The sequence below is a fragment of the Corylus avellana genome, chromosome 1 (genome assembly GCF_965113065.1).
Source record: "Corylus avellana chromosome 1, dhCorAvel1.hap1.2, whole genome shotgun sequence".
Classification (NCBI taxonomy): Eukaryota; Viridiplantae; Streptophyta; class Magnoliopsida; order Fagales; family Betulaceae; genus Corylus; species Corylus avellana.
This window is the reverse complement of record NC_142490.1, coordinates 45,281,805-45,307,050: the sequence shown is the minus strand read 5'-3', so window position 1 is coordinate 45,307,050 and position 25,246 is coordinate 45,281,805. Positions and strand designations below refer to the sequence as shown.

General features: G+C 36.1%; 5 protein-coding genes across 7 annotated transcripts; all 5 read left to right on the top strand.

Moving 5' to 3' along the window:
• The first annotated feature begins 1,539 nt into the window (after window positions 1-1,539).
• On the top strand, window positions 1,540-5,077 carry LOC132180544 (cysteine-rich receptor-like protein kinase 10). 2 transcript variants are annotated; one of them, XM_059593419.2, is made up of 7 exons: window positions 1,548-2,429; window positions 3,022-3,159; window positions 3,271-3,392; window positions 3,500-3,710; window positions 3,818-4,055; window positions 4,263-4,413; window positions 4,574-5,077. In XM_059593419.2, exons 1-7 carry the CDS (start codon window positions 1,649-1,651, stop codon window positions 4,907-4,909), a joined length of 1,977 nt encoding a protein of 658 aa, XP_059449402.2. In that variant the 5' UTR covers window positions 1,548-1,648; the 3' UTR covers window positions 4,910-5,077. The 2 variants fall into 2 exon arrangements, with proteins under 2 accessions (XP_088372272.1, XP_059449402.2); XM_088516146.1 differs by having other exon boundaries at window positions 1,540-2,429; window positions 3,022-3,392.
• A 784-nt stretch (window positions 5,078-5,861) lies between these two features.
• Window positions 5,862-9,735, top strand: LOC148589936 (cysteine-rich receptor-like protein kinase 25). The gene is made up of 7 exons (XM_088516155.1): window positions 5,862-6,756; window positions 7,506-7,676; window positions 7,950-8,083; window positions 8,244-8,454; window positions 8,537-8,774; window positions 9,014-9,161; window positions 9,247-9,735. Exons 1-7 carry the CDS (start codon window positions 5,949-5,951, stop codon window positions 9,580-9,582), a joined length of 2,046 nt encoding a protein of 681 aa, XP_088372281.1. The 5' UTR covers window positions 5,862-5,948; the 3' UTR covers window positions 9,583-9,735.
• A 1,651-nt stretch (window positions 9,736-11,386) lies between these two features.
• Window positions 11,387-14,533, top strand: LOC148589935 (cysteine-rich receptor-like protein kinase 25). 2 transcript variants are annotated; one of them, XM_088516162.1, is made up of 7 exons: window positions 11,387-12,284; window positions 12,555-12,686; window positions 12,774-12,898; window positions 13,009-13,219; window positions 13,351-13,588; window positions 13,772-13,922; window positions 14,010-14,533. In XM_088516162.1, the coding sequence occupies exons 1-7, from the start codon at window positions 11,465-11,467 to the stop codon at window positions 14,334-14,336; spliced, it is 2,004 nt and encodes a 667-aa protein (XP_088372288.1). In that variant the 5' UTR covers window positions 11,387-11,464; the 3' UTR covers window positions 14,337-14,533. The 2 variants fall into 2 exon arrangements, with proteins under 2 accessions (XP_088372288.1, XP_088372287.1); XM_088516161.1 differs by lacking the exon at window positions 12,555-12,686 and having other exon boundaries at window positions 11,394-12,284.
• A 595-nt stretch (window positions 14,534-15,128) lies between these two features.
• On the top strand, window positions 15,129-18,740 carry LOC148589934 (cysteine-rich receptor-like protein kinase 10). The gene is made up of 7 exons (XM_088516157.1): window positions 15,129-16,060; window positions 16,723-16,860; window positions 16,977-17,098; window positions 17,216-17,426; window positions 17,527-17,764; window positions 17,934-18,084; window positions 18,249-18,740. Exons 1-7 carry the CDS (start codon window positions 15,277-15,279, stop codon window positions 18,582-18,584), a joined length of 1,980 nt encoding a protein of 659 aa, XP_088372283.1. The 5' UTR covers window positions 15,129-15,276; the 3' UTR covers window positions 18,585-18,740.
• A 1,098-nt stretch (window positions 18,741-19,838) lies between these two features.
• LOC148589933 (cysteine-rich receptor-like protein kinase 10) lies at window positions 19,839-23,873 on the top strand. Its single transcript, XM_088516156.1, has 7 exons — window positions 19,839-20,660; window positions 21,568-21,738; window positions 22,087-22,220; window positions 22,381-22,591; window positions 22,674-22,911; window positions 23,152-23,299; window positions 23,385-23,873. The coding sequence occupies exons 1-7, from the start codon at window positions 19,853-19,855 to the stop codon at window positions 23,718-23,720; spliced, it is 2,046 nt and encodes a 681-aa protein (XP_088372282.1). The 5' UTR covers window positions 19,839-19,852; the 3' UTR covers window positions 23,721-23,873.
• Window positions 23,874-25,246: the final 1,373 nt, after the last annotated feature.

Genomic DNA, 25,246 nt, shown 5'->3' with positions numbered 1-25,246 from the left:
CTTAAATATCATATTTCTTAATATTTTTCTAATTAAAATTTATTTATTAAAAAATTAAAAAAATTTACAATCCCCAGTACTAGGTGCTGCTTGTCAATAATAATAATAATAAAAATCATAATATTTATATCGAACTCAACTTTCACTATTTTTACTTTTTAAATTACATCAATACTTTTTACTATTATTTAAATTTAAAAAAAAATTATAAAACAATTATTTTTCTTTTCACTTTTTCATATAAAATATATATTTTTATTCTTACATCGCATCAATTAAATCTTACTTTATTTCAGCCTAAACAAACAAAATCCAATACCAAACTTTAATTGCAGATATGACAACTCAAGATAATTTCTTCTTTTTCTTTTTTTTCAACACAAGCACAAAGAATAGTCAAGCTTTCCTGCCTCACTCACCATACATGTTTGACCCCGTATCATCTGCATATATAATAAACCAGCAAAAGACACATCAAGTGGCAGAAAGAGTGGTAAAGCGAAGCGAACCCCTGAAGGCACTTGCAAATTTGCAAGTAATTAAACAGAGTGAGTCAGAATAATTACAAGAATCAACATGGCTTCCTTCAAATTTCCCATACGCCATCTCACTCTCTCAAATTGGTTCATCAAAGATTCAAAATGCCTTCCTTCAATCTCTTCTCTCTCTTCCCATTCATGCTTATCTTCCTCAACCTGACCACTCATGTAGCTGCCCAAAATTCCCTCTACCACTTCTGTGCAAACGCTAGCTTTGTCCAAAATAGTGTCTACAGTTCCAATATCAACTCCCTCCTCTCTTCCCTCTCCTCCAACGCCACCGGCAACATCGCATTCTACAACACCATAGCCGGCCAAACCACCTCCAACCCCGACTACAGTCTCTACTTCTGTGGCGGAGAGGTCAATTTTGAACTTTGCCAAAAATGCGTGTTCAACGCAACCCAGCAGCTCGCCAGTAAATGTCATATCTCTTAATATTGTTTTAATTAAAATTTAGGGTTAAATTTACTTTACCCTATGAAATTTTAAGAGTTTTTCAATTCGAATTATAATATTTAAAAATTGGCAATGTACCCCATAATGTTTCAAAAATTTTCAATTCAGACATTTTGTTACTAATTTCTATCTAATTAGACAGATTTTTTTTTTTAAAAAAAAAAAAAAAAAAAAAAGTATGAGGGTAATTACGTAATTTCATAAATTTTTGTCCAATTAATAAAAATTAGTAACGAAAAGTTTGAATTTAAATTTAAATTTTTTAAAATATAAAGAGATATATTCATAATTTTTAAACATTGAGATTCGAATTAATATCCATAAAATTTTAAAAGATGAAGTGAATTTAACTCTAAAATTTATTTATGGAAAAATTGAAAATATACGTTTAGTATAGTCCAAAGTTTAATTGCAAATAAGACAACTCAACATAATTTCTTATTCGTTTTTTCAACACTCGCACGCAGAAAAGTCAAGCCCTTTTTCAACAAAAATAAAAACAAAAAATGAAGAAGAAAAGAATAGTCAAGCCCTTCCGCCTCACTCATCTCACCTGCAGAATAAACCAGCAAATTAAAGACACATGAAGTGTAAGAAAGATTGGTAGAGTGAACCTGAAGATAGTGATCAGAATAATCACCTTCATCAACATGGCTTCCTTCGAATTTCCCATATGCCTTCTCACCCTCTCCCTCCTAACCTTTCTTAGCCTCACCGCCGAGGCAGCACCCACTTACGCCTCTCACACCTGCTCAAACTCGACCTTTTTCACACCCAACAGCACATACCAAGCCAACCTCAACCTCCTCCTCTCCGCTCTTTCCTCTAACGCCAACAACCGCAGCGGCTTCTACAAAGCCACGGTCGGCCAGGCCCCTCCCGACGTCGTCATCGGCCGTTTACTCTGCCGCGCCGATCTCTCCCCGGACCTCTGTCAAAACTGCATCTCTACTGCCATGAGAGATATAAGAAATCGCTGCCCCGCCGACAAGGTGGGGCTAATCTGGTACGACGAGTGCACGTTACAGTACTCCAACGAGTCCTACCTGAACGACAAGGTGCCCTTCCAAAACTTTCCAACCACCATCCAGAACGTCGTTGAGCTGGATCACTTCAACACGCTGCTGTCAACCACGATGAAGTCGTTGGCGACACAAGCCGCGAATTCTCAATCGGACAAGAAGTTCGCGGCGGTTGAAGTAAAGTTCACGAGCTCACAGAAGCTGTACTGCATGGTGCAGTGCTCGCCTGAGATGGACGCCGAACTGTGTATGAGTTGCTTGGAAAGCGCCATAGGCTCTCTTCCTCAGTGCTGCACGGGAAAACAAGGCGGAAAGGTTCTGCTTCCGAGCTCCAACATTAGATACGAGTTGTTTCCATTTTACAATCTGACCGCAGTATCCCCCGGATCTCCTTCTCTTCCTCCTCCAGGTACGTTATAAAAAGCATCAATAGTTTGCTCAGTGATTTTAACGCATGCTCTGAGATCATCTTTCTTAAAAAAAATTAAAATCTAAATCTCATATTTCGATATCTTTTGAGGTCATCATTTGGGTCTTCTAGCTGCAAATTAAAGGGGGGCTAGGCACTTACATCTTGAAAAAGAAACAAGATCAATTGTTTCTCTTACTTGTGCTTTCAATTCGCTTTTGCTTGTACTCTATGTAATTCTTTTTACAGTTGCCCTTGTTAATGTTGATTTTACAGTTTATGTTTGGAATTGTGATAGGAGATATAGCTTTTATATTTAAAAAAACAAAAATTAAAAAAGCTTTATTTTTTATTTTTTTTAAATGCATTTTAGACTTTTTAAAGCAACTATCTGTTGTGGCGAACTATATATGTTTGTCACACAAACTTAACTGATTAATATAGGAAAAAGAAAAGGAGTACTGTTATATTATATATATATATATATATATATATATATATATATATAATATAATCCCACAACAAACCATCATATAGAGTTAGTGCGAAGTCACAATGAGTCAATGACACTTGTTAATTGTTAATATTGCAGGAAAAAGCAAGTCATCTCTGATTACTATCATCGCCATTGTTGTCCCAATTGCTGCTTCTGTCGTGCTTTTCGCCATTGGATGTTTCTTCCTGTGTAGAAGAACAAAGAAGAGTTACAATTCATTACTAGTTGAAAATGGTATTAAACAAAAAAGAAAAGCATTAGTTGATCTTCATTTGCGCTCAACATTCCACTATAATAATTTATTAAATTATCAGAATTCAATATATATACTGTTTTGTTGTGTAGTTGGGGCTGAAATTACATCTGTAGAGTCCTTGCAATTTGACTTGGGTACGATTGAAGCTGCAACAAATAACTTCTCTGATGATAACAAGATTGGCAAAGGTGGATTTGGTACGGTTTACAAGGTAGAATATCGCTAATTAGCAACAACATTTAGTTATTTTTATAAATACATATGTATGTGTGTATATGTTCATTGAATATTCTAATCTTGTTTCAAATGTAATGTCAGGGTATCTTTTACAATGGACAAGAAATAGCAGTGAAGAGGCTATCCAAAACCTCTGGGCAAGGTTCAGCAGAATTTAAGAATGAGGTTATGCTGGTTGCGAAACTTCAACATAGAAATCTAGTGAGGCTCTTAGGATTTTGCTTGGAAGGAGAAGAAAAGATACTCGTTTATGAATATGTGCCCAAAGGAAGCCTTGATTACTTTTTATTCGGTTTGGCCAACCTAAACTCATATCAAGTTCTTGACTAATTTTCATTTTGGGTCCATTTGAGACTTATTTATTTCCGAGTTGAATATTTAATTTTGACAAAATTACAGATACCGAAAGACAAAGACAATTGGATTGGTTAAGCCGTTACAAGATTATAGGAGGCATTGCTCGAGGACTTCTTTATCTTCATGAAGATTCTCGGCTTAGAATTATACATCGTGATCTTAAAGCTAGCAACGTTTTATTAGATTGCAATATGAATCCAAAGATTTCAGATTTTGGCATGGCAAGGATATTTGTGATGGATCAAACCCAAGGAAATACAAGTAGAATTGTGGGAACATAGTAAGTTTTTAATTACTATTACTATATTTGCCTGGTTTAAATCAACAAATTCATTTCTTTTCTTGTAGCTTAAGAAAATTGCTGAAAAGAAAAAGTTGCAACCTTGACAATTTGAGAGTTCTGTTGGAACTCAAATTATTAGAGATAAATTGGTCAATAACTATGAGTTTCCTTATATGACATGCTTTGTGCATTATTTTATTGCAGTGGTTACATGTCTCCGGAGTATGCGATGCACGGACGATTCTCAGTAAAGTCCGATGTATTTAGCTTTGGTGTTCTACTTCTTGAGATTATCAGTGGTAAAAGGAACAACTGTTTCTATCAATCAGAGCATGATCAGGACCTCTTAAGCTTTGTGAGTATGGATCAGATTATTTCAATTCAGCTCTACTTTTATGAAAGCCAATATAATCGCTTCTTAGTGCTGAAGAGTATAAAAATAATAAGGGCCATCACTACTGAAAAAGGAGGAAAGGTAAAGATTCTGAATATTGTTTAATGATTAATCATTGCAGATCTGGAAACACTGGAAGAATGGAACCCCATTGGCATTGTTGGATCCTACCATGAGAGATTCTTTTTCAAAAAATGAAGTCATTAGATGCATCCATATTGGGTTACTGTGTGTTCAGGAGGATCCAGCAAGCCGACCAACAATGGCAACAATAGTTCTCATGCTTGACAGCTACTCTGTTAGTCTGCAATTACCTCAGCAGCCTGCATTTTTGTTTCGGAATAGAGCAAAGAAGAACATGAAAACAAATGAAGTGTCGCCTAGTGATTCTACAACAACTCAATCTGTTCCATTATCTATTGATGAAGCATCCATCACTCAACTATACCCTCGATAGTGTGAGGAACCGAGGTGTTTGTCTAACTTAGCTTTTGTCTATCCTAGTAATTTTCGTATGACTTTTGTTTCAGGAATGTAAATTTAGGACCAACATATGTACAAACATATATATAAACGTTTGGAAGTAGATATCCTTAATAAAATTCAGTAGTGAAACAAATATGTTTATTCTCGAAAAGAGGCCTTGTAAAGTCCCATTTGAAAATTGCTTTGTGGTTCTATATTTTTATTACAATATTACGGATGGAGCTACCGTTTATAATTGATTAAATAATTAGGAGTACATAATCCACAACTAAGTTAGCAATTATTTCAGTAATAGTGATCAACTACCTCAATTTGTAATTAAGGAGTTTTGTAGTAAAAATTGAAAGCAACTTATTCCGTCCTCCCCCAGCGTCTCTTTTTCTGCTTGCTCAAGATTTGGGAACGCTATTCACTACCTAGAACTAGGGGTGTAAACGAGCGAGCCGGAACTTACTCACCAGCGACTTGCTCTTTTAGCAGTCTTACCTAGAACTAGAGCCCTACCTAGAACTGGAAGCAAAAAAGTCAAAAGGTGCTTTTGTTGACCAGAGTCAAAAGGGCCCATTTACATCAGTACTGTTTCAGCGTCGGTGTCATTTTTCATTTCATATTCCACAACTCTGACCGGAATCTTTTTCCTCTTGTTCACAATTTCACTTGTTTTTTCATTCTTGTCATTTTCCCTTCTAGAAAGGACAGAAAATACGAGTTTGGCTGGAGTTGCCTGATCAACAGCGTCACGCATACGGCATACCCTCTACACCACTGATGTCTCTCTCTCTCTAGAACACCACTTATGTAACCTACTGATAGCTTTGTTGTACATAATTTGTTCATTTGTGTTAATTTGTTCAAATTTTTTAATAATTCAAAAATATTAAATAAACAAAAATAATAAATATATATAATCTTCTTGACCAGATTTTTGACTAAAAAAATCCTGCTAGCTCCGCCCTACTCACCATGTGAATAAAAACCAGAAATCTTTCACAGACTGATTTATCATCAAAATGACTTCCTTGAATATTCTCTCCATGACCCTTTTGTTCCTTTCCGTGCTTACTTTCCTATTCCTCAACCTGATCACTCAAGCGGCTGCCCAAACTTACCTCTACCACTTCTGTGCAAATAGTACCGTCGCCCAAAATAGCATCTACAGTTCCAATATCAACTCCCTTCTCTCTTCCCTCTCCTCCAACGCCACCGGAAACATCGAATTCTACAGCACCACTGCCGGCCAAACCACCTCCAACCCCGTCTACGGTCTCTTCCTCTGCCGCGGAGATGTCACTGCTGAAATTTGCCGAAATTGCGTGGTCAGCGCAACCCAGCAACTCGCCAGTAAATGTTCAAGGGAAAAGATGGCGGTTACCTGGTACGACGAGTGCATGGTCCGCTACTCCAACAAGTCTATCTTCTCCACAGTGGCCGTAAAGCCTAGAATTTCCTTGCTGAACACACAGAACATCACCGAACAGAACCGGTTTAACCGGCTATTGAACAGGACGATGACCCAACTGGCAACTGAGGCTTCCAACTTTCCGATCGGTGTTAAGAAGTTTGGGACTAAGGAAGTGGATTTTTCGCAGTTTCAAAATCTGTACAATCTTGTACAGTGCACGCCGGACCTGTCCAGCGCCGACTGCAATAGTTGTCTTCAGGCAGCAATAAACCGTCTTCCGATTTGTTGTGATGGAAAGCAAGGGGGAAGAGTTATTTTTCCTAGCTGTAATGTTAGGTACGAGTTGTACCTTTTTTACCAGATAGCAGTGAATGCGACACCCACGCCAACGGCAGCTCTTCCACCTCCATCTTCAGGTTCAGTACTATCTCCACTTTCCTGCTTTACTTTTTCCGTTTCCGTTTCATTCTTGAGCGATGGTGCTTCAATTTACAGATCTTGCTTTATAAATCTTCGCTAAATTAGTAATAATTTTGTTATACTCTTGTTTGGCAAAAGACTTGGTAGGAAGTTTTGGTTCAGTGGTTGATGTGATATAAAGGAGATAAAAGAATTTTTTTTAATAAAAAATTAAAAATATTTTATTTTATAATTAATTTTATAATTAAATATTAATAAAAAATGACTAATAAAATATAAAAGTAAAATTGTTGGAAAGTTAAAAAAAGCAAAAAAGAAAAAAAAGTTGACTTAATTAGGCATTTGCCAAACACGGCCCCCTGTTCCAAATTATTTTGGTGTCAATCTTTATCTCTTTAAGAACAAAAATTCCCAACAAACTGGTAGTAAGAATTTCTCCGACCCGGCCTCTAAAAGTGTAATGTTTCTCTTTAGAACGTAAAATGCACATTTTTTTTTGTTTATATTATTAAAAAAAACATGTAAATGGTGTATTAAAAAAAAATGTATTTCTTAAGTGTTGAATAACACACGACCCTTTTAAAAGATTGAGTTAATTTTTTATTTTTCTCAACCAAATTTGTGGGAGATTTCTTTCCGCCCTTTATGTGATTGAAAATTAGCAAGGTACAAAGGCATGCCCTTGCCCTTACGAACTATTAGTATCTTTGGCATGTCAATGGAACATGATATATTGTTTATGCAGGAAAAAGCAAAATCTCAAAGGTAACAATAATTTCCATTGTTGCTCCAATTGCTGCCTGTGTGTTGCTACTCGCTCTGGCCCACTGTTTCCTAACTAGGAGAGAAAGAAAGAAGTTCAACGCTGTAAAGGGAGAAAAATCTATGAAATCCGATCATATCCAAAGTTATCAAGGTATGAAAGTGGTGTGTTGTACAGATCAAATCATGTCTCACTCTTCTTCATCGTTTGAATTCAAACATCTATGTGTTGTAATCCATTTTTTTAAGGTGGTGTCTAAAAGAAATTGGGATAGGAAATTCCACTTTTAGAAAATGAATTTGTGTTATATTCCAAAAACAGAAGTAATATATTTAAAACATGGCAAAGAGAGTAATGTCTAATAATTAAGTTAAACTTCAAGATGTAATCTCTTACGTTTTTTGTTTTTTGTTTTTTGGATCATAGCTACGAATGAAATTGCGAAGGAAATAACAACTGCAGAGTCCTTGCAATTTGATTATGGAACAATTGAAACCGCCACAAAAAAATTCTCAAAGGACAAGAAGCTTGGTGAAGGTGGATTTGGGGAAGTTTATAAGGTACTACGTGATGAACATTTATTTGTTGACGTACTTAAAGATGTATATATATTTAGCAAATTCACTGCATTTGAATTTGAACAAATTTAGAATTTTGAAAAGCTTTTTGAAATTACGTTTTTAGGAGCTCTAAAGCAGGCTAAATTACATATATTGTCAGGGTATACTTCCTAATGGACAAGAAATAGCTGTGAAGAGGTTGTGGAGAAAATCTGGACAAGATGTAGAGCAATTTAAGAATGAGGTTTTACTGGCAGCTAAACTTCAACACAAAAACTTAGCGAGGCTGATGGGATTCTGCTTGGAAGGAGAAGATATGATGCTCATCTATGAATTTGTGTCCAATAGAAGCCTTGACAATTTTCTATATGGTTTGTCTATCTGAACATTCCTCCTATGGTCTTCTGCATTTGCATCTACTTTTTTTACAATTTTCTTTCGATGGATTTGTAGATCCAAAAAAACAAGCACAATTGGATTGGTCGAGACGTTACAAAATAATAGGAGGGATTGCACGAGGAATTAAATATCTTCACGAGGATTCTCAAGTTAAAATTATACATCGTGACCTAAAAGCTAGCAGTATATTGCTAGATACAGATATGAACCCAAAAATTTCGGATTTCGGCATGGCAAGGATTCTTGAAGTTCATCAAAATCAAGGAGACACAAGTAAAATTGTTGGGACATAGTAAGTTCTAAGTTTTTTTCGTTTCTCTTATATCATTAGAATTACTGAAGTCATTCAAGTACCATATAGATGAGTTGTCAGTTTAATTAATTAGTGGTTGATTTGTCAACCATATACTCTTAATTATTTTATAAATTATAGACTGTCAGGTCAGTTTGTTTGAGAATTGTAGTAAAAGTTCAAGCATTTTCGTTGTTACTCACATTGTTTTCTTTTTCTATTTTTGTGTTGGCATGTAGTGGTTATATGTCTCCAGAATACGCAATGCACGGAGAATTCTCTGAGAAGTCCGATGTGTATAGTTTTGGTGTCTTAATCTTAGAAATTATAAGTGGGAAGAAGAATAATAACTTTGAAACAGAGGGTGCTGAGGATCTCTTGAGCTATGTAAGTGTAAACTAGCTAGAGAGCATAATTTGTTTCCCTTTCTAAATGCCAATATAATCACCTAATTACTTGATAAAATGTTCAGGCATGGATACGTTGGAGGGATGGAAAGCCATTGGAATTGTTGGATCCAGCTTTGGGAGATTCATATTCGAGAGAGGAAGTGATGAGATGCATCCATGTTGGCTTATTATGTGTGCAGAAAGATGCAGCTGACAGACCAACCATGACATCAATACTGCACACGCTCAATAGCAGCTCTGTCACTCTAGAATCCCCTCAACAGCCGGCGTTTTTCCTTCGCACTAAAGCAGACCTGAACATGCCTGCAACGGATATGGCGTCTACTCAGTCTATTAGCATTTCAATGCCGTGGTCTGTCAATGATGAAGCACACGTTACCGAACCACACCCTCGGTAGTGCAAAGGAAGCAAGGAGTCTGCCAAGTATTGTGCAAATAAAAGTGGGCAGATTATGTGAGATTTTGTATAATAAAAGTAAGAAAACTGAGTGCGCCGGAATGTAAATTTTTATGGCTTGTAAATGCAAGAAGACATATAGGACTTGGAATCACATTTATCCAAAGAAATGGACACATCTATCTTATTTAAAAGAAGAAAACAAAATTATATCAAACTAGCTCACTCTGATTTGGATCTTTATCAAATAGTTTAATGGATTTTCAATAAGATTATTACCCTCTCAACCTTATCAAATAGTTTCTTACATTCTTGATCACAATCCTTTCGATCATTCTATTATTTGTTATTTCTTCTAAATATCTAATAGAATGCCTGTGAAGTTTTAATTATGCCTAAAATAAATTGCATGTTAATAAATATTTCACAAAACAAAATAGGAAAGAATGTGTAACCCAAAGGTTTTTTTTTTATTTTATTTAATGGGTTGAGGTGGGTATGTAATGTATGATGCTCGACCTATCTTGGAGAAGTGGGCGGTCACCGAGGGGATGAATCGCCCCTCCATGGCCTCCATGAAGGAGTCGTGATGGAGGGAATGGTTGTTTTCTATAATTAAAATTTTAGGAATATTTTGTTAAAGAAATTGATTGAATATGAACGAAATTATTTATTTGGTATCAACTCAAAATATAATTAAGAAGTTATTTAATAAATTAAAAATAAAAAAAATATTAGTGTCAATAATTTATTTATATATTTTTTAATATTTTATTATAAATTTAATAAATTAATTATTAAATTTATAAATCTTACTGCTGACTTATGGAGAATTAACATAAATTCACAAATTCTTAATTATCTGCAACTTCTTCTATTCAAAGGGAAAATGGCCCACAGCTTTAATTGCTTCCAGAAGTTGAGATTTTCAATGTGAAAACAGTCCCCAGTGTTGCAACCACCTTTGAACTAAATTATTAGTCCCGAAGAAAAGTCATATCCACCATTTAAAGGGCATTAGTTGCAGGTTGTTCTAATTGGTTGCTTTCTTGTGCCTTGTCCATGTCAGAGAAAAAAATGCTCATTGTTGGTGTATTTTTATATTATTGTGAGGAAGTGGTCAAGTGGGGGCTGCTGGTTTGGTTGGATTAGTATCATGAATTGATAACAAGTACTACCACTAGATTAGATAATCTTTTCTTTCAAAACTTTCCACTTCCCTTTTAGAGTTTAATATTCAATTATTGATGCTCAGTTGCTTGAGCATGTGTTCCTCAAACAAAATTTCTAAAGATATCATGACTTTAGAACATCTGCATCTAGATCAGATAATTCCTTCCTCAAACTTCCTAAGTTTCTTTCTAAGTGAAATATTTTAATTGAAAGCTCTATGAATTTGAAACAGACAAAAAACTTTCAGGTTTTTTTTTTTTTTTTTTTTTAAAATAGAGAATAACTTACGTTGAAAACACCGGCGAAAACTCCGCTCTCGCGTCACTATTCCGCAGTCTTCCATCAACTACTCTTCCGTCCTCGTATTTTGGTGTTTTGTTACCATTCCACAACCCCTTATCGTGATTCCATTACCTTTTTCATTTATTTGTTTTTATTAGATAATTTTCTTTGTTTTTATTTTCATTTTATACATGAAATATCTATCTTTTCCTTTTGTCCATGATCAGATGGCCTCTCCCCAATGAGGACAGACAAGCATTAAAGTTGCTTGACTAACTTGGTTGACTTGCGTCAATCAGAAACCTGGCCGAAACGGCAAGTGTTTGTGTCCTGAGTCCTCACCACTCTTATCTAAATTAACCCACCGCCATTCATACTCGGCCCAAAACAATACCCAAAAAAAAAATCTGGCAAATTGGTTCATCAAAATGCCTTCCTTCAATCCCTTCTCTGATCTTCCCATTGTGTTCCTTTCCATGCTCATCTTCCTCAACCTGACCACTCATGTACCTGCCCAAACTTACCTCTACCACGTCTGTGCAAATAATACCGTCGCCCAAAATAGCGTCTACAGTTCCAATATCAAGTCCCTCCTCTCTTCCCTCTCCTCCAACGCCACCGGCAACATCGAATTCTATAACACCACCGCCGGCCAAACCGCCTCCAACCCCACCTACGGTCTCTTCCTCTGCCGAGGAGATGTCCCTGCTGAAATGTGCCGAAAATGCGTGGTCAACGCAACCCAGCAGCTCGCCAGTAAATGTTCAACGGAAAAGATGGCGGTTACCTGGTACGACGAGTGCATGGTACGCTACTCCAACGAGTCTATCTTCTCCACCATGGCTGTAATGCCTAGAATTCACATGTGGAACACACAGAACATCACAGAGCAGGACCGGTTCAACCAGCTATTGAACAAAACGATGACCCAACTGGCAACTGAGGCTTCCAACTTTCCGATCGGTATTAAGAAGTTTGGGACTAAGGAAGTGAATTTTTCCCAGTTTCAAAATCTGTACAACCTTGTACAGTGCACGCCGGACCTGTCCAGCGCCGACTGCAATAGTTGTCTTCAGGCAGCTATAAACCGTCTTCCTATATATGCTAGTGGAAAGCAAGGGGGAAGAGTTCTCTTCCCTAGTTGTAATGTTAGGTACGAGTTGTACCAATTCTACAATGGATCCACAGCGCCGGCGCCCGCACCAGGCCTTGCACCTCCACCTACAGGCTCCGTAGCTGGATCAAAAGGTAAAGTGGACCACTCATTTCACTGCTTTCATTTTCTTCATTATCAAGTGATGGAATGTCAACATAGACGGCATGCTTTAGGTAGATTCATTAAATTAGTACTATAATTACTTTTGCGTGAATCACCATCTATTCTTAATATTGGAAAAATTAGGTACAAAGTGAAAGTCATGACCATATGAATTAATAAGTTTGTGCTATGACAAACTTCTTGTACGTGGAGGGCAATTGTAGTGTTTAGCATGTGACTAAATCATGATATGCATGCAGGTAAAAACAAAATCTCAACAGCAACGATAGTCGCCATTGTTGTTCCAATTGCTGCCTCTCTGGTGTTATTCATTTTGGGCTACATTTTCATAATTAGGAGAAAGAAGTACAGTGCTGTCAAAGGAGAAAATGGTAAAGAAATAAGCATATTAATTAAGTCTCTTGTACATCGCTGCTCTTTGTAGTGCAAGCTCTTACGTTTATTGTTTACATTTGTAGATGCAATTAATGATTTGACAACTGTGGAATCCTTGCAATTTGATTTTGCTACAATTGAGGCTGCCACAAACAAATTCTCAGATGATAACAAGCTAGGTGAAGGTGGATTTGGTGCAGTTTACAAGGTAAGTACAACCAACTTAACTCATATATATGAGTAATTTGGAGTTCATAAGCTTCAATATGAATTGTACAAAGTGAACTGTTATAATTGTTGGGTGAAATACATTCTCAGGGTATACTTCCTAACAAACAAGAAATAGCTGTAAAAAGGCTATCCAAAAACTCTGGACAAGGAGCAGAACAATTTAAGAATGAAGTTGTATTAGTAGCCAAACTTCAACACAGAAATTTAACAAGGCTATTGGGATTTTGCTTGGAAGGAGAAGAAAAGATACTAATCTATGAATTTGTGCCCAACAAGAGTCTCGACTATTTTCTATATGGTTTGTCCCCTTTAACATATATCCAGTAGTCTTTGCTATTGTGATTGCATAATAGTAATTTCTAATCAATATGCATTGGTATCTAATATTTTGTTCATATAGCATGAGTAATTTTTCTAATGAACTTGTAGACCCAAAAAAGCAAGAAGAGTTGGATTGGTCAACGCGTTACAAGATAATAAGCGGAATTGCTCGAGGAATTCAATATCTTCACGAAGATTCTCGGTTAAGAATTATACATCGTGATCTTAAAGCCAGCAATGTATTGCTAGATGTCGACATGAACCCAAAAATTTCAGATTTTGGCATGGCAAGGATTTTTGGAGTTGATCAAACACAAGGAAACACAAGTAGAGTTGTGGGGACTTAGTAAGTTCTGAATTTTTCTTATGCTAACTTATAGATGATTGAAATGGAACAGCATAAGTAACTAGTGTACACATGCTTTGATTGTGACCACAAATGTAACAATTATAATATTTAGAATAAATTAGTTAACAAGACTATTTATCTTTCAAGTGACACTGCTATATTTGTGGCATTGGCTTGCAGTGGATACATGTCTCCAGAATATGCAATGCGAGGAGAATTTTCAGTAAAATCAGATGTGTATAGTTTTGGTGTGTTAATTCTAGAGATTATCAGTGGCAAGAAAAATAGTAGTTTTTATGAATCAGAAGGTGCAGAAGACCTCTTGAGCTATGTGAGTATGAAACAGATATTGCAATGTCTTTTTCCTGTCATTAATGCGAATGTTTAAGTCATAGCTAGGTTTCTGTCTTTGATGCAGGCTTGGATACATTGGAGGGATGGAAGGCCCTTGGAATTGTTGGAACAAAGTTTGGGAGATTCTTATTCTCGAGATGAAGTCCTCAGATGCATCCATATTGGCTTATTATGTGTTCAGGAAGATCCAGCTGATAGACCAACCATGGCTTCGATACTTCTCACGCTCAACAGCGGCTCCGTTACACTACCATCACCGCAAGAGCCAGCATTTTTCCTGCGTAGTAAAACAGACATGCCCATAAAGGATCTGGAGTCTGATCAATCTACAAGCAAGTCAATGCCATGGTCTATAAATGAAGCGTCCATTTCTGAACTACACCCCCGATAGTCCCACTTAAACATCTACCTAAATGTATTGTGGAAGTCTTATATTATTGGGTGGAGATTATAAATAAATGTATACTACTAAGTGAGATTGCATCTTGCATGTGCTATATAAATTAGTATAGGGAGTTTCAGTTGTATCACTTTATCTTACATAAGTTGAAAAATAAATAAATTAAAATTGATAGTGTATGAAAGTAATGATATTCACCTTCATACAATATTGAGCATAGTTGCTGTATCCGATCGGCTGCACTGACCGGCGAATTGATTACCTGGTGCCTATATGTACTAAGCTCTTTCTCTAATTAATTTGGTTTTGCAAAAAATCTTGCAAATTGGGTCAAATTCTGGTGGGTTCGTTGGGTCCTTTTTGAACGGGGTGAAAGTTGCAATCCACGTTATATAGTACTATATTTACAAATTGACGTTACGTTAATCACTCAAATGTAAATTGTCATCTCATACTCATTTTTACAAAAGTATAAATTAGCAAGTAAAATATTCTACTCCAAAAATTTTCATTCAATCAAGACTAATTAATCTATCTTTTGTTAATATCATATCTCTTAATTCATTTTTAATTAAAATTTAATTATCGAAAAATTAAAAAATTTACGATTCGAAAATACAGTCTATATATGAATAGAATGAATATCTATCTTCTAGAGTCCTAGACGGCAACTTCGCAAGTAAAGTCCAAACTTCAATCGCAGTTGAGCGAAACGTACAAAATAGTGTCATTTCTTCCTTTTCTTTTTTTTTCAACACGCGCACAGAATACTAGAAATTAGAATGGTCAACCAGTCCTTCCTGCCTCACTCACCACCCCTGTTCCCCCTGTCTTATCTGCATAATAAACCAGCAAATTAAAGACACATGAAGTGTAAGAAAGATTGGTAAAGTGAACCCCCCTGAAGAACAGAGTGATCAGCAGAATAAACATGGCTTCCTTCAAATTTCCCACATGCCTTCTGATCACTCTCTCCCTCCTAACCTTTCTTAGCCTCACCGCCGAAGCAGCACCCACTTACGCCGCTCACACCTGCTCAAACTCGAGCTTTTTCACTCCCAACAGCACCTACCAAGCCAACCTCAACCTCCTCCTCTCCGCTCTTTCCTCTAACGCCAACAACCGCAGCGGCTTCTACTACACCAAGGTCGGCCAGGCCCCTCCCGACGTCGTCATCGGCCGTTTACTCTGCCGCGTCGATCTCTCCCCGGACCTATGTCAAAATTGCATCTCTACTGCCATGACAGATATAAGAAATCGCTGCCCCACCGACAAGGTGGGGCTAATCTGGTACGACGAGTGCACGTTACAGTACTCCAACGAGTCCTACCTGAACGACCAGGTGCCCTTCGAGAACTTTCCAACCACCACCCAGAACGTCGTTGAGCCGGACCGCTTCAACACGCTGCTGGCCACCACGATGAAGTCGTTGGCGACACAAGCCGCGAATTCTCAATCGGGCAAGAAGTTCGCCGCGGAAGTAGTAAAGTTCACGAGCTCACAGACGCTGTACTGCATGGTGCAGTGCTCGCCTGAGATGAACGCCGATCTGTGTATGAGTTGCTTGCAAAGCGCCATAGGCTCTCTTCCTCAGTGCTGCACGGGAAAAGAAGGCGGAAAGGTTCTGCTTCCGAGCTCTAATATTAGATACGAGTTGTTTCCATTTTACAATCTGACCGCAGTATCTCCCGGATCTCCTTCTATTCCTCCCCCAGGTACGTTTATGATAAGCATCGGTAGTTAATTTGCTTAACGCATGCTATGAGATCATTTTCTTAAAAAAAATTAAAATCTAAATCTCATATTTCGATATCTTTTGAGGTCATCATTTGGGTCTTCTAGCTGCAAAGGGAGATAGGCAATTACTCTTGAAAAAGAAACAAGATCAATTATTTCTCTTAATTGTTCTTTCGCTTTTGCTTGTACTCGAGGTCTTAATGATCTAATTCTTTTTACAGTTGCGCTGGTTATTGTTGATTTTACGGTTTTAGCGCTTGTGAGATGCAATATAGCTTTTATATTTATACAAAACAGAGACCTGTAGAGTAATCGGATCATGAATGCAAAATTACTACCTTTTAATTAGACCATCCCAAAAGTCAAAGTCATCGTTCCATTTCCAACTGCACCAAAGGCCTCTGAATTCCCAACTACTTTTTCTAATTAATGTTTCGCTTCCCACCAGATATTCAATGGGCTTGCTGTTGTTGGCCTCGTGGTGAACAGTATATGTTTGTCACATAAACTTAACTGATTAATATAGGAAAAAGAAAAGGAGTACTGTGATATTATATATATATATATATATATATATATATATAATCCCACAACAGACCATCAATGAGTCAATGGCACGTGTTAATTGTTAATACTGCAGGAAAAAGCAAGTCATCTCTGATTACTATCATCGCCATTGTTGTCCCAATTGCTGCTTCTGTCGTGCTTTTCGCCATTGGATGTTTCTTCCTGCGTAGAAGAACAAAGAAGAGTTACAATTCATTACTAGTGGAAAATGGTAAGCAAAAAAAAGAGAGCTTTAGTTGATCTTCATTTGTGCTCAACATTCCACTATAATAATAATTTTTTGAATTATCAGAGTTCAATATATATATTTACTGTTTTGTTGTGTAGTTGGGGCTGAAATTACGTCTGTAGAGTCCTTGCAATTTGACTTGGGTACGATTGAAGCTGCATCAAATAACTTCTCTGATGATAACAAGATTGGTAAAGGTGGATTTGGTACCGTTTACAAGGTAGAATATAGTTAATTAGCAACGAAATTTAGTTATTTTTATAAATCCATGTACATATGTGTGTCCATGTGTATGTGTTTGTCGAATGTTCTAACCTTGTTTCAAATATAATCTCAGGGTATCCTTTACAATGGACAAGAAATAGCAGTGAAGAGGCTATCCAAAACCTCTGGGCAAGGTGCAGCAGAATTTAAGAATGAGGTTATGTTGGTTGCGAAGCTTCAACATAGGAATCTAGTGAGGCTCTTAGGATTTTGCTTGGAAGGAGAAGAAAAGATACTCGTTTATGAATATGTGCCCAAAGGAAGCCTTGATTACTTTTTATTCGGTTTGGCTAATCTAAACTTATATCAAGTTCTTGATTATTTTTTCACTATTTGAGATTGATTTATTTTCAAGTTGAATATTTTATTTTGATAAAATTACAGACACTGAAAGGCAAAGACAACTGGATTGGTTAAGCCGTTACAAGATTATAGGAGGGATTGCACGAGGACTTCTTTATCTTCATGAAGATTCTCGGCTTAGAATTATACATCGTGATCTTAAAGCTAGCAACGTTTTATTAGATGACAACATGAATCCAAAGATTTCAGATTTTGGCATGGCAAGGATATTTGTGATGGATCAAACCCAAGGAAATACAAGCAGAATCGTGGGAACATAGTAAGTTTTTAATTACTACATGCTGTATTTGCATGGTTTAAGTCAACAAATTCATTTCCTTTCTTGTAGCTTATGAGAATTGCTGAAAAGAAAAAGTTGCAACCTTGATAAATTGGTCCATGACCATGAGTTTCCTTATATTGTCAATCATGTGTTTTGTTTCTTGTAGTGGTTACATGTCTCCGGAATATGCAATGCATGGACGATTCTCAGTGAAGTCCGATGTATTTAGCTTTGGTGTCCTACTTCTAGAGATTATCAGTGGTAAAAGGAACAATTGTTTCTATCAATCAGAACATGATGAAGACCTCTTAAGCTTTGTGAGTGTGGATCCGAGTATTTCAATTCTGCTTTACTTTATGAAAGTCAATATAATCGGCTCTTAGTGCTGAAGAGTAAATTAAAAAATAATAAGGGCCATCACTACAGAAAAAGGGTTTCAAGATAAGGATTCTGAATATTGTTTAATGAATAATCATTGCAGATATGGAAACAGTGGAAGAATGGAACCCCATTGGCATTGTTGGATCCAACCATGAGAGATTCTTTTTCAAAAAATGAAGTCATTAGATGCATCCATATTGGGTTATTGTGTGTTCAGGAGGATCCAGCAAGACGACCAACAATGGCAACAATAGTTCTCATGCTTGACAGCTACTCTGTTAGCCTGCAATTACCTCAACAGCCTGCATTTTTGTTTCGGAGTAGAGCAAAGAAGAACATGAAAACAAATGAAGTGTCCCCGGGTGATTCCACAACAATTCAGTCTGTACCATTCTCTGTTGATGAAGCATCCATCACTCAACTATACCCTCGATAGTGGGAGGAACCGAGGTGTTTGTCTAACTTAGTTTTTGTCTATCCTAGTGATTTTCATATGGCTTTTGTTTCAGAAATGTAAATTTAGGTCCAACATATGTACAAACATATATATATAAACGTTTGGAAGTAGACATCCTTAATAAAATTCAGTAGTGAAACAAATATGTTTTATTCTCGAAAGAGGCCTTGTAAAGTCCCATTTGAAAATTGCTCGTGGTTCTATATTTTTATTACAATATTACGGATCCAGCTGCACTTTATAATTGATTAAATAATTAAGAGTATATAATCTACAAATAAGTTATTAATTATTTCAGTAATAGTGATCAACTACCTCAATTTGTAAGGAGTTTTGTAGTAAAAATTGAAAGCAACTTATTCGGTCCGCCTCCCTACGTCTCTTTTTCTACTCGCTCAGGATTTGGAAACATAATTCTCTACCTAGAAGAAAGAAAGTCAAAGGTGCTTTTGTTGACCAGAGTCAAAAGGGCCCATTGACATTGGATCACTGTTTCTGCGTCGGTGTCTTCTCTTCTTCTGCACTTTATATTTTTTTTAAAAAAAAAAAAATCGCCTTTTTTACACTATATTCGAACAATATTATATCCTAATGAAAAAATAATAATATTTATCTAAAAGATAAATTAAAACTCACTTTACTTTAATGTGTTCAGATTTCAGTCATTCTCGTAAAATATTCTGCATTACTTTTGTCTAATTTTGAATATCCCACATGACATCACGAACGAAAATCCCAGCCACTAATTACAAGTCATAATTCAGCCCCATCGATCGTGACCTTTTATAACTTTTTGTTTTTTCTTTATTTTATAACCTTATCTTATTCAATATTCATTAATTTTTCCATCTCATATTCCACAAGTCTGACCGGAATCTTTTTCCTCTTGTTCACAATTTCACTTGTTTTTTCATTCTTGTCATTTTCCCTTCTAGAAAGGACAGAAAATACGAGTTTGGCTGGAGTTGCCTGATCAACAGCGTCACGCATACGGCATACCCTCTACACCACTCATGTCTATCTCTCTCTAGAATACCACTTAAGTAACCTACTGATAGCTTTATTGTACATAATTTGTTCATTTGTGTTAATTTGTTCAAATTTTTTAATAATTCAAAAATATTAAATAAATATATATAATCTTCGATCTTGACCAGATTTTTGACTAAAAAAATCCTGCTTGCTCCGCCCTGCTCATCACCATGTCAATAAAAACCAAAAATCTTTCAGACTGATTTATCATCAAAATGACTTCCTTTAATATTCTCTCCATGACCCTTTTGTTCGTTTCCGTGCTTACTTTCCTCTTCCTCAACCTGATCACTCAAGCGGCTGCCCAAACTTACCTCTACCACATCTGTGCAAATACTACCGTCGCCCAAAATAGCATCTACAGTTCCAATATCAACTCCCTCCTCTCTTCCCTCTCCTCCAACGCCATCGGAAACATCGAATTCTACAACACCACCGCCGGCCAAACCACCTCCAACCCCGTCTACGGTCTCTTCCTCTGCCAAGGAGATGTCTCTGCTGAATTGTGCCGAAAATGCGTGTTCAACGCAACCCAGCTGCTCGCCCGTCAATGTTCAACGGAAAAGATGGCGGTTACCTGGTACGACGGGTGCATGGTACGCTACTCCAACGAGTCTATCTTCTCCACCGTGGCCGTAAGGCCTAGACTTCACATGTGGAACACACAGAACATCACCGAGCAGGACCGGTTCAACCAGCTATTGAACAAAACGATGACCCAACTGGCAACTGAGGCTTCCAACTTTCCGATCGGTGTTAAGAAGTTTGGGACTAAGGAAGTGAATTTTTCCCAGTTTCAAAATCTGTACAACCTTGTACAGTGCACGCCGGACCTGTCCAGCGCCGACTGCAATAGTTGTCTTCAGGCAGCTATAAACCGTCTTCCTATATATTCTAGTGGAAAGCAAGGGGGAAGAGTTCTCTTCCCTAGTTGTTATGTTAGGTACGAGTTGTACCGTTTTTACCAGATAGCAGTGAATCCGACACCCACGCCTACGGCAGCTCTTCCACCTCCATATTCAGGTTCAGTACTATCTCCACTTTACTGCTTTACTTTTTCCGTTTCCGTTTCATTATTGAGTGATGGTGCTTCAATTTTCAGATCTTGCTTTATAAATCTTCGCTAAATTAGTAATAATTTTGTTATACTCTTGTTTGGGGCAAAAGATTTGGTCCGAAGTTTTGGTTTTACAGTGGTATAAAGTAGATAATTTTTTTTCTTAATAAAAAATTAAAAATGTTATATTTTATAATGAATTTTTTAATTAAATAATAATAAAAAGTGACTGTTAAAATATAAAAGTAAAAATGTGGGAAAGTTAAAAAAAGAAAAAAAAAAAAAAAAAAAAAAAAGAAAAAAAAAAGAAAAGAAAGGAAAAGTGGACTTAATTAGGCATTTGCCAAACAAGGCCCGTTCTGTTCCAAATTATTTTGGTGTCATTCTTTATCTCTTTAAGGACAAAAATTCTTGACAAACCGGTAGTAAGAATGTCTCGAACTTGGCCTCTAAAAGTGTAATGTTTCTCTTTAGTACGTAAAATGCACATTTTTTTATTAATATTATTAAAAAATATATATATAAATGGTGTATTAAAAAAATGTATTTCTTAGGTGTTGAATAGCACATGGCACTTGTCCTCGATTAGTAGCTCAATCGGCTGGAACTATGCTTAATGAAGTGGAGGTCACTAGTTTGAATCTTTCTCTCTCTCTTGTGCGGACATGTTAAAAAAAAAATAATAATAATAATAACACATGACACTTTTAAAAGTTTGAGTTAATTTTTTATTTTTCTCAACCAAATTGGTGGAAGATTTCTTTCCGCCCTTTATGTGATTGAAAATTAGCAAGGTACAAAGGCATGCCCTTGCCCTCACGAACTATTAGTATCTTTGGCATGTCAATGGAACATGATATATTGTTTATGCAGGAAAAAGCAAAATCTCAAAGGTAACAATAATTTCCATTGTTGCTCCAATGGCTGCCTGTGTGTTGCTACTCGCTCTGGCCCACTGTTTCCTAACTAGGAGAGCAAGAAAGAAGTTCAACGCTGTAAAGGGAGAAAAATCTATGAAATCCGATCATATCCAAAGTTATCAAGGTATGAAAGTGGTGTGTTGTACAGATCAAATCATGTCTCACTCTTCTTCATCGTTTGAATTCAAACATCTATGTGTGGTAATCCATTTTTTTAAGGTGGTGTTTAAATTTAATCACAAACTGACATGCCCAGTTCATAATTGGTAAAATAATTAAGAGCTTATGATTGATAATTAAGTCAATTACTAAATAATTAAATGCACAAGCCAAATTAAAATGTGTATACCGCTAGTAATATATTTAAAACATGGCAAAGAGAGTAATGGTAAATTTCTTGCTGTCTAATAATTAAGTTAAACTTCAAGATGTAATCTCTTACGTTTTTTGTTTTTTGTTTTTTGGATCATAGCTACGAATGAAATTGCGAAGGAAATAACAACTGCAGAGTCCTTGCAATTTGATTATGGAACAATTGAAACCGCCACAAAAAAATTCTCAAAGGACAAGAAGCTTGGTGAAGGTGGATTTGGGGAAGTTTATAAGGTACTACGTGATGAACATTTATTTGTTGACGTACTTAAAGATGTATATATATTTAGCAAATTCACTGCATTTGAATTTGAACAAATTTAGAATTTTGAAAAGCTTTTTGAAATTACGTTTTTAGGAGCTCTAAAGCAGGCTAAATTACATATATTGTCAGGGTATACTTCCTAATGGACAAGAAATAGCTGTGAAGAGGTTGTGGAGAAAATCTGGACAAGATGTAGAGCAATTTAAGAATGAGGTTTTACTGGCAGCTAAACTTCAACACAAAAACTTAGCGAGGCTGATGGGATTCTGCTTGCAAGGAGAAGATATGATGCTCATCTATGAATTTGTGTCCAATAAAAGCCTTGACAATTTTCTATATGGTTTGTCTATCTGAACATTCCTCCTATGGTCTTCTGCATTTGCATCTACTTTTTTTACAATTTTCTTTCGATGGATTTGTAGATCCAAAAAAACAAGCACAATTGGATTGGTCAAGACGTTACAAGATAATAGGAGGGATTGCACGAGGAATTAAATATCTTCATGAAGATTCTCAGCTTAAAATTATACATCGTGACCTAAAAGCTAGTAGTGTATTGCTAGATGCGGATATGAACCCAAAAATTTCAGATTTTGGCATGGCAAGGATTCTTGAAGTTGATCAAAATCAAGGAGACACAAGTAAAATTGTTGGGACATAGTAAGTTCTAAGTTTTTTTCTTTTCTCTTACATCATTAGAATTATTGAAGTCATTCAAGTACCATATAGATGAGTTGTCAGTTTAATTAATTAGTGGTTGATTTGTCAACTATATACTCTTAATTACTTTATAAATTATGGACTATCAGGTCAGTTTGTCTGAGAATTTTAGTAGAAGTTCAAGCAATTTTCATTGTTACTCACATTGTTTTCTTTTTCTATTTTTGTGTTGGCATGTAGTGGTTATATGTCTCCAGAATATGCAATGCACGGAGAATTCTCTGAGAAGTCCGATGTGTATAGTTTTAGTGTCTTAATCTTGGAAATTATAAGTGGGAAGAAGAATAATAACTTTGAAACAAAGGGTGCTGAGGATCTCTTGAGCTATGTAAGTGTAAACTAGCTAGAGAGCATAATTTGTTTCCCTTTCTAAATGCCAATATAATCACCTAATTACTTGATAAAATGTTCAGGCATGGATACGTTGGAGGGATGGAAAGCCATTGGAATTGTTGGATCCAGCTTTGGGAGATTCATATTCGAGAGAGGAAGTGATGAGATGCATCCATGTTGGCTTATTATGTGTGCAGAAAGATGCAGCTGACAGACCAACCATGGCATCAATACTGCACACGCTCAATAGCTACTCTGTCACTCTAGAGTCCCCTCAACAGCCTGCGTTTTTCCTTCGCTCTAAAGCCGACCCGAACATGCCTCCAATGGATATGGCGTCTACTCAGTCTATTAGCATTTCAATGCCGTGGTCTGTCAATGATGAAGCACACGTTACCGAACCACACCCTCGGTAGTGCAAAGGAAGCAAGCAGTCTGCCAAGTATTGTGCAAATAAAAGTGGGCAGATTATGTGAGATTTTGTATAATAAAAGTAAGAAAACTGAGTGCGTCGGAATGTAAATATTTATGGCTTGTAAATTCAAGAAGACATATAGGACTTGGAATCACATCTATCCAAAGAAATGGACATCTCTATCTTATTTAAAAGAAGAAAACAAAATTATATCAAACTAGCTCACTCTGATTTGGATCTTTATCAAATAGTTTAATGGATTTTCAATAAGATTATTACCCTTTCAACTTTATCAAATAGTTTCTTACATTCTTGATCATAATCCTTTCTATCATTCTATTATTTGTTATTTCTTCTAAATATCTTATAGGATGCGCCTGTGAAGTTTTAATTATGCCTAAAATAAATTGTTAATAAATATTTTAAAAAACAAAATAGGAAAGAACATGTAACCCAAAGTATTTTTATTTTTATTTTTTATTTTTTAATGGGTTGAGGTGGGCATGTAATGTATGGTGGTCGACCTATCTTGGAGAAGTGGGTGGTCACGGAGGGGATGAATTGCCCCTCCATGGCCGAGTCAGTAATGGAGGGAATGGTTGTTTTCTATAATTAAAATTTTAGGAATATTTTGTTAAAGAAATTGATTGAATATGACCGAAATTATTTATTTGGTATCAACTAAAAATGTAATTAAGAAATTATTTAATAAATTAAAAATAGAAAAATGGTTGGTATTAATAATTTATTTATATTTTATTATAAATTTAATAAATTAACTATTAAATTTGTAAAGTTAATTATTTTTTTTTTTTTTTAAAAATAATAAATAAATAAAAAATTATATGATAAGAATACTCTAAAAGGGTAAAAGTAGTGAAAGCTATTTTAATGTTTTCACATTTTGTTGTGCTTCGTCATGAGTAAGAAGATAATATAAATAATGATTTGCAACCTCTTCTTTCAAAGGGCAAATGGCCCACAGCTTTAATTGGCTCCAGAAGTTGAGATTTTCAATGTGAAAATAGTCCCCCCGTGTTGCGACTTGCAACCACCTTTGGTCCACAGCTTTAATTCCCTCTGGAAGAAAAGTCAAATCCACGATCTAATTGGTTGCTTCCTTGTGCCTTGTCCATGTCAGAGAAAAAATGCTCATTGTTGGTGTATTTTTATATTATTGTGAGGAAGTGGTCAAGTGGGGGCTGCTGGTTTGGTTGGATTAGTACTTGTTATCATGAATTGATAACAAGTACTACCACTAGATTAGATAATCTTTTCTTTCAAAACTTCCACTTCCCTTTTGGAGTTTTTTTTTTTTATCAATTATTGATGGTCAGTTCCTCAAACAAAATTTCTAAAGATATCGTGACTTCAGAACATCCACATCTATACCAAAGAATTCTTTCCTCATACTCACTTTTCCCTTTTCCAAATAAACTCTGGACAAGGAGCAGAACAATTTAAGAATGAAGTTGTATTAGTAGCCAAACTTCAACACAGAAATTTAACAAGGCTATTGGGATTTTG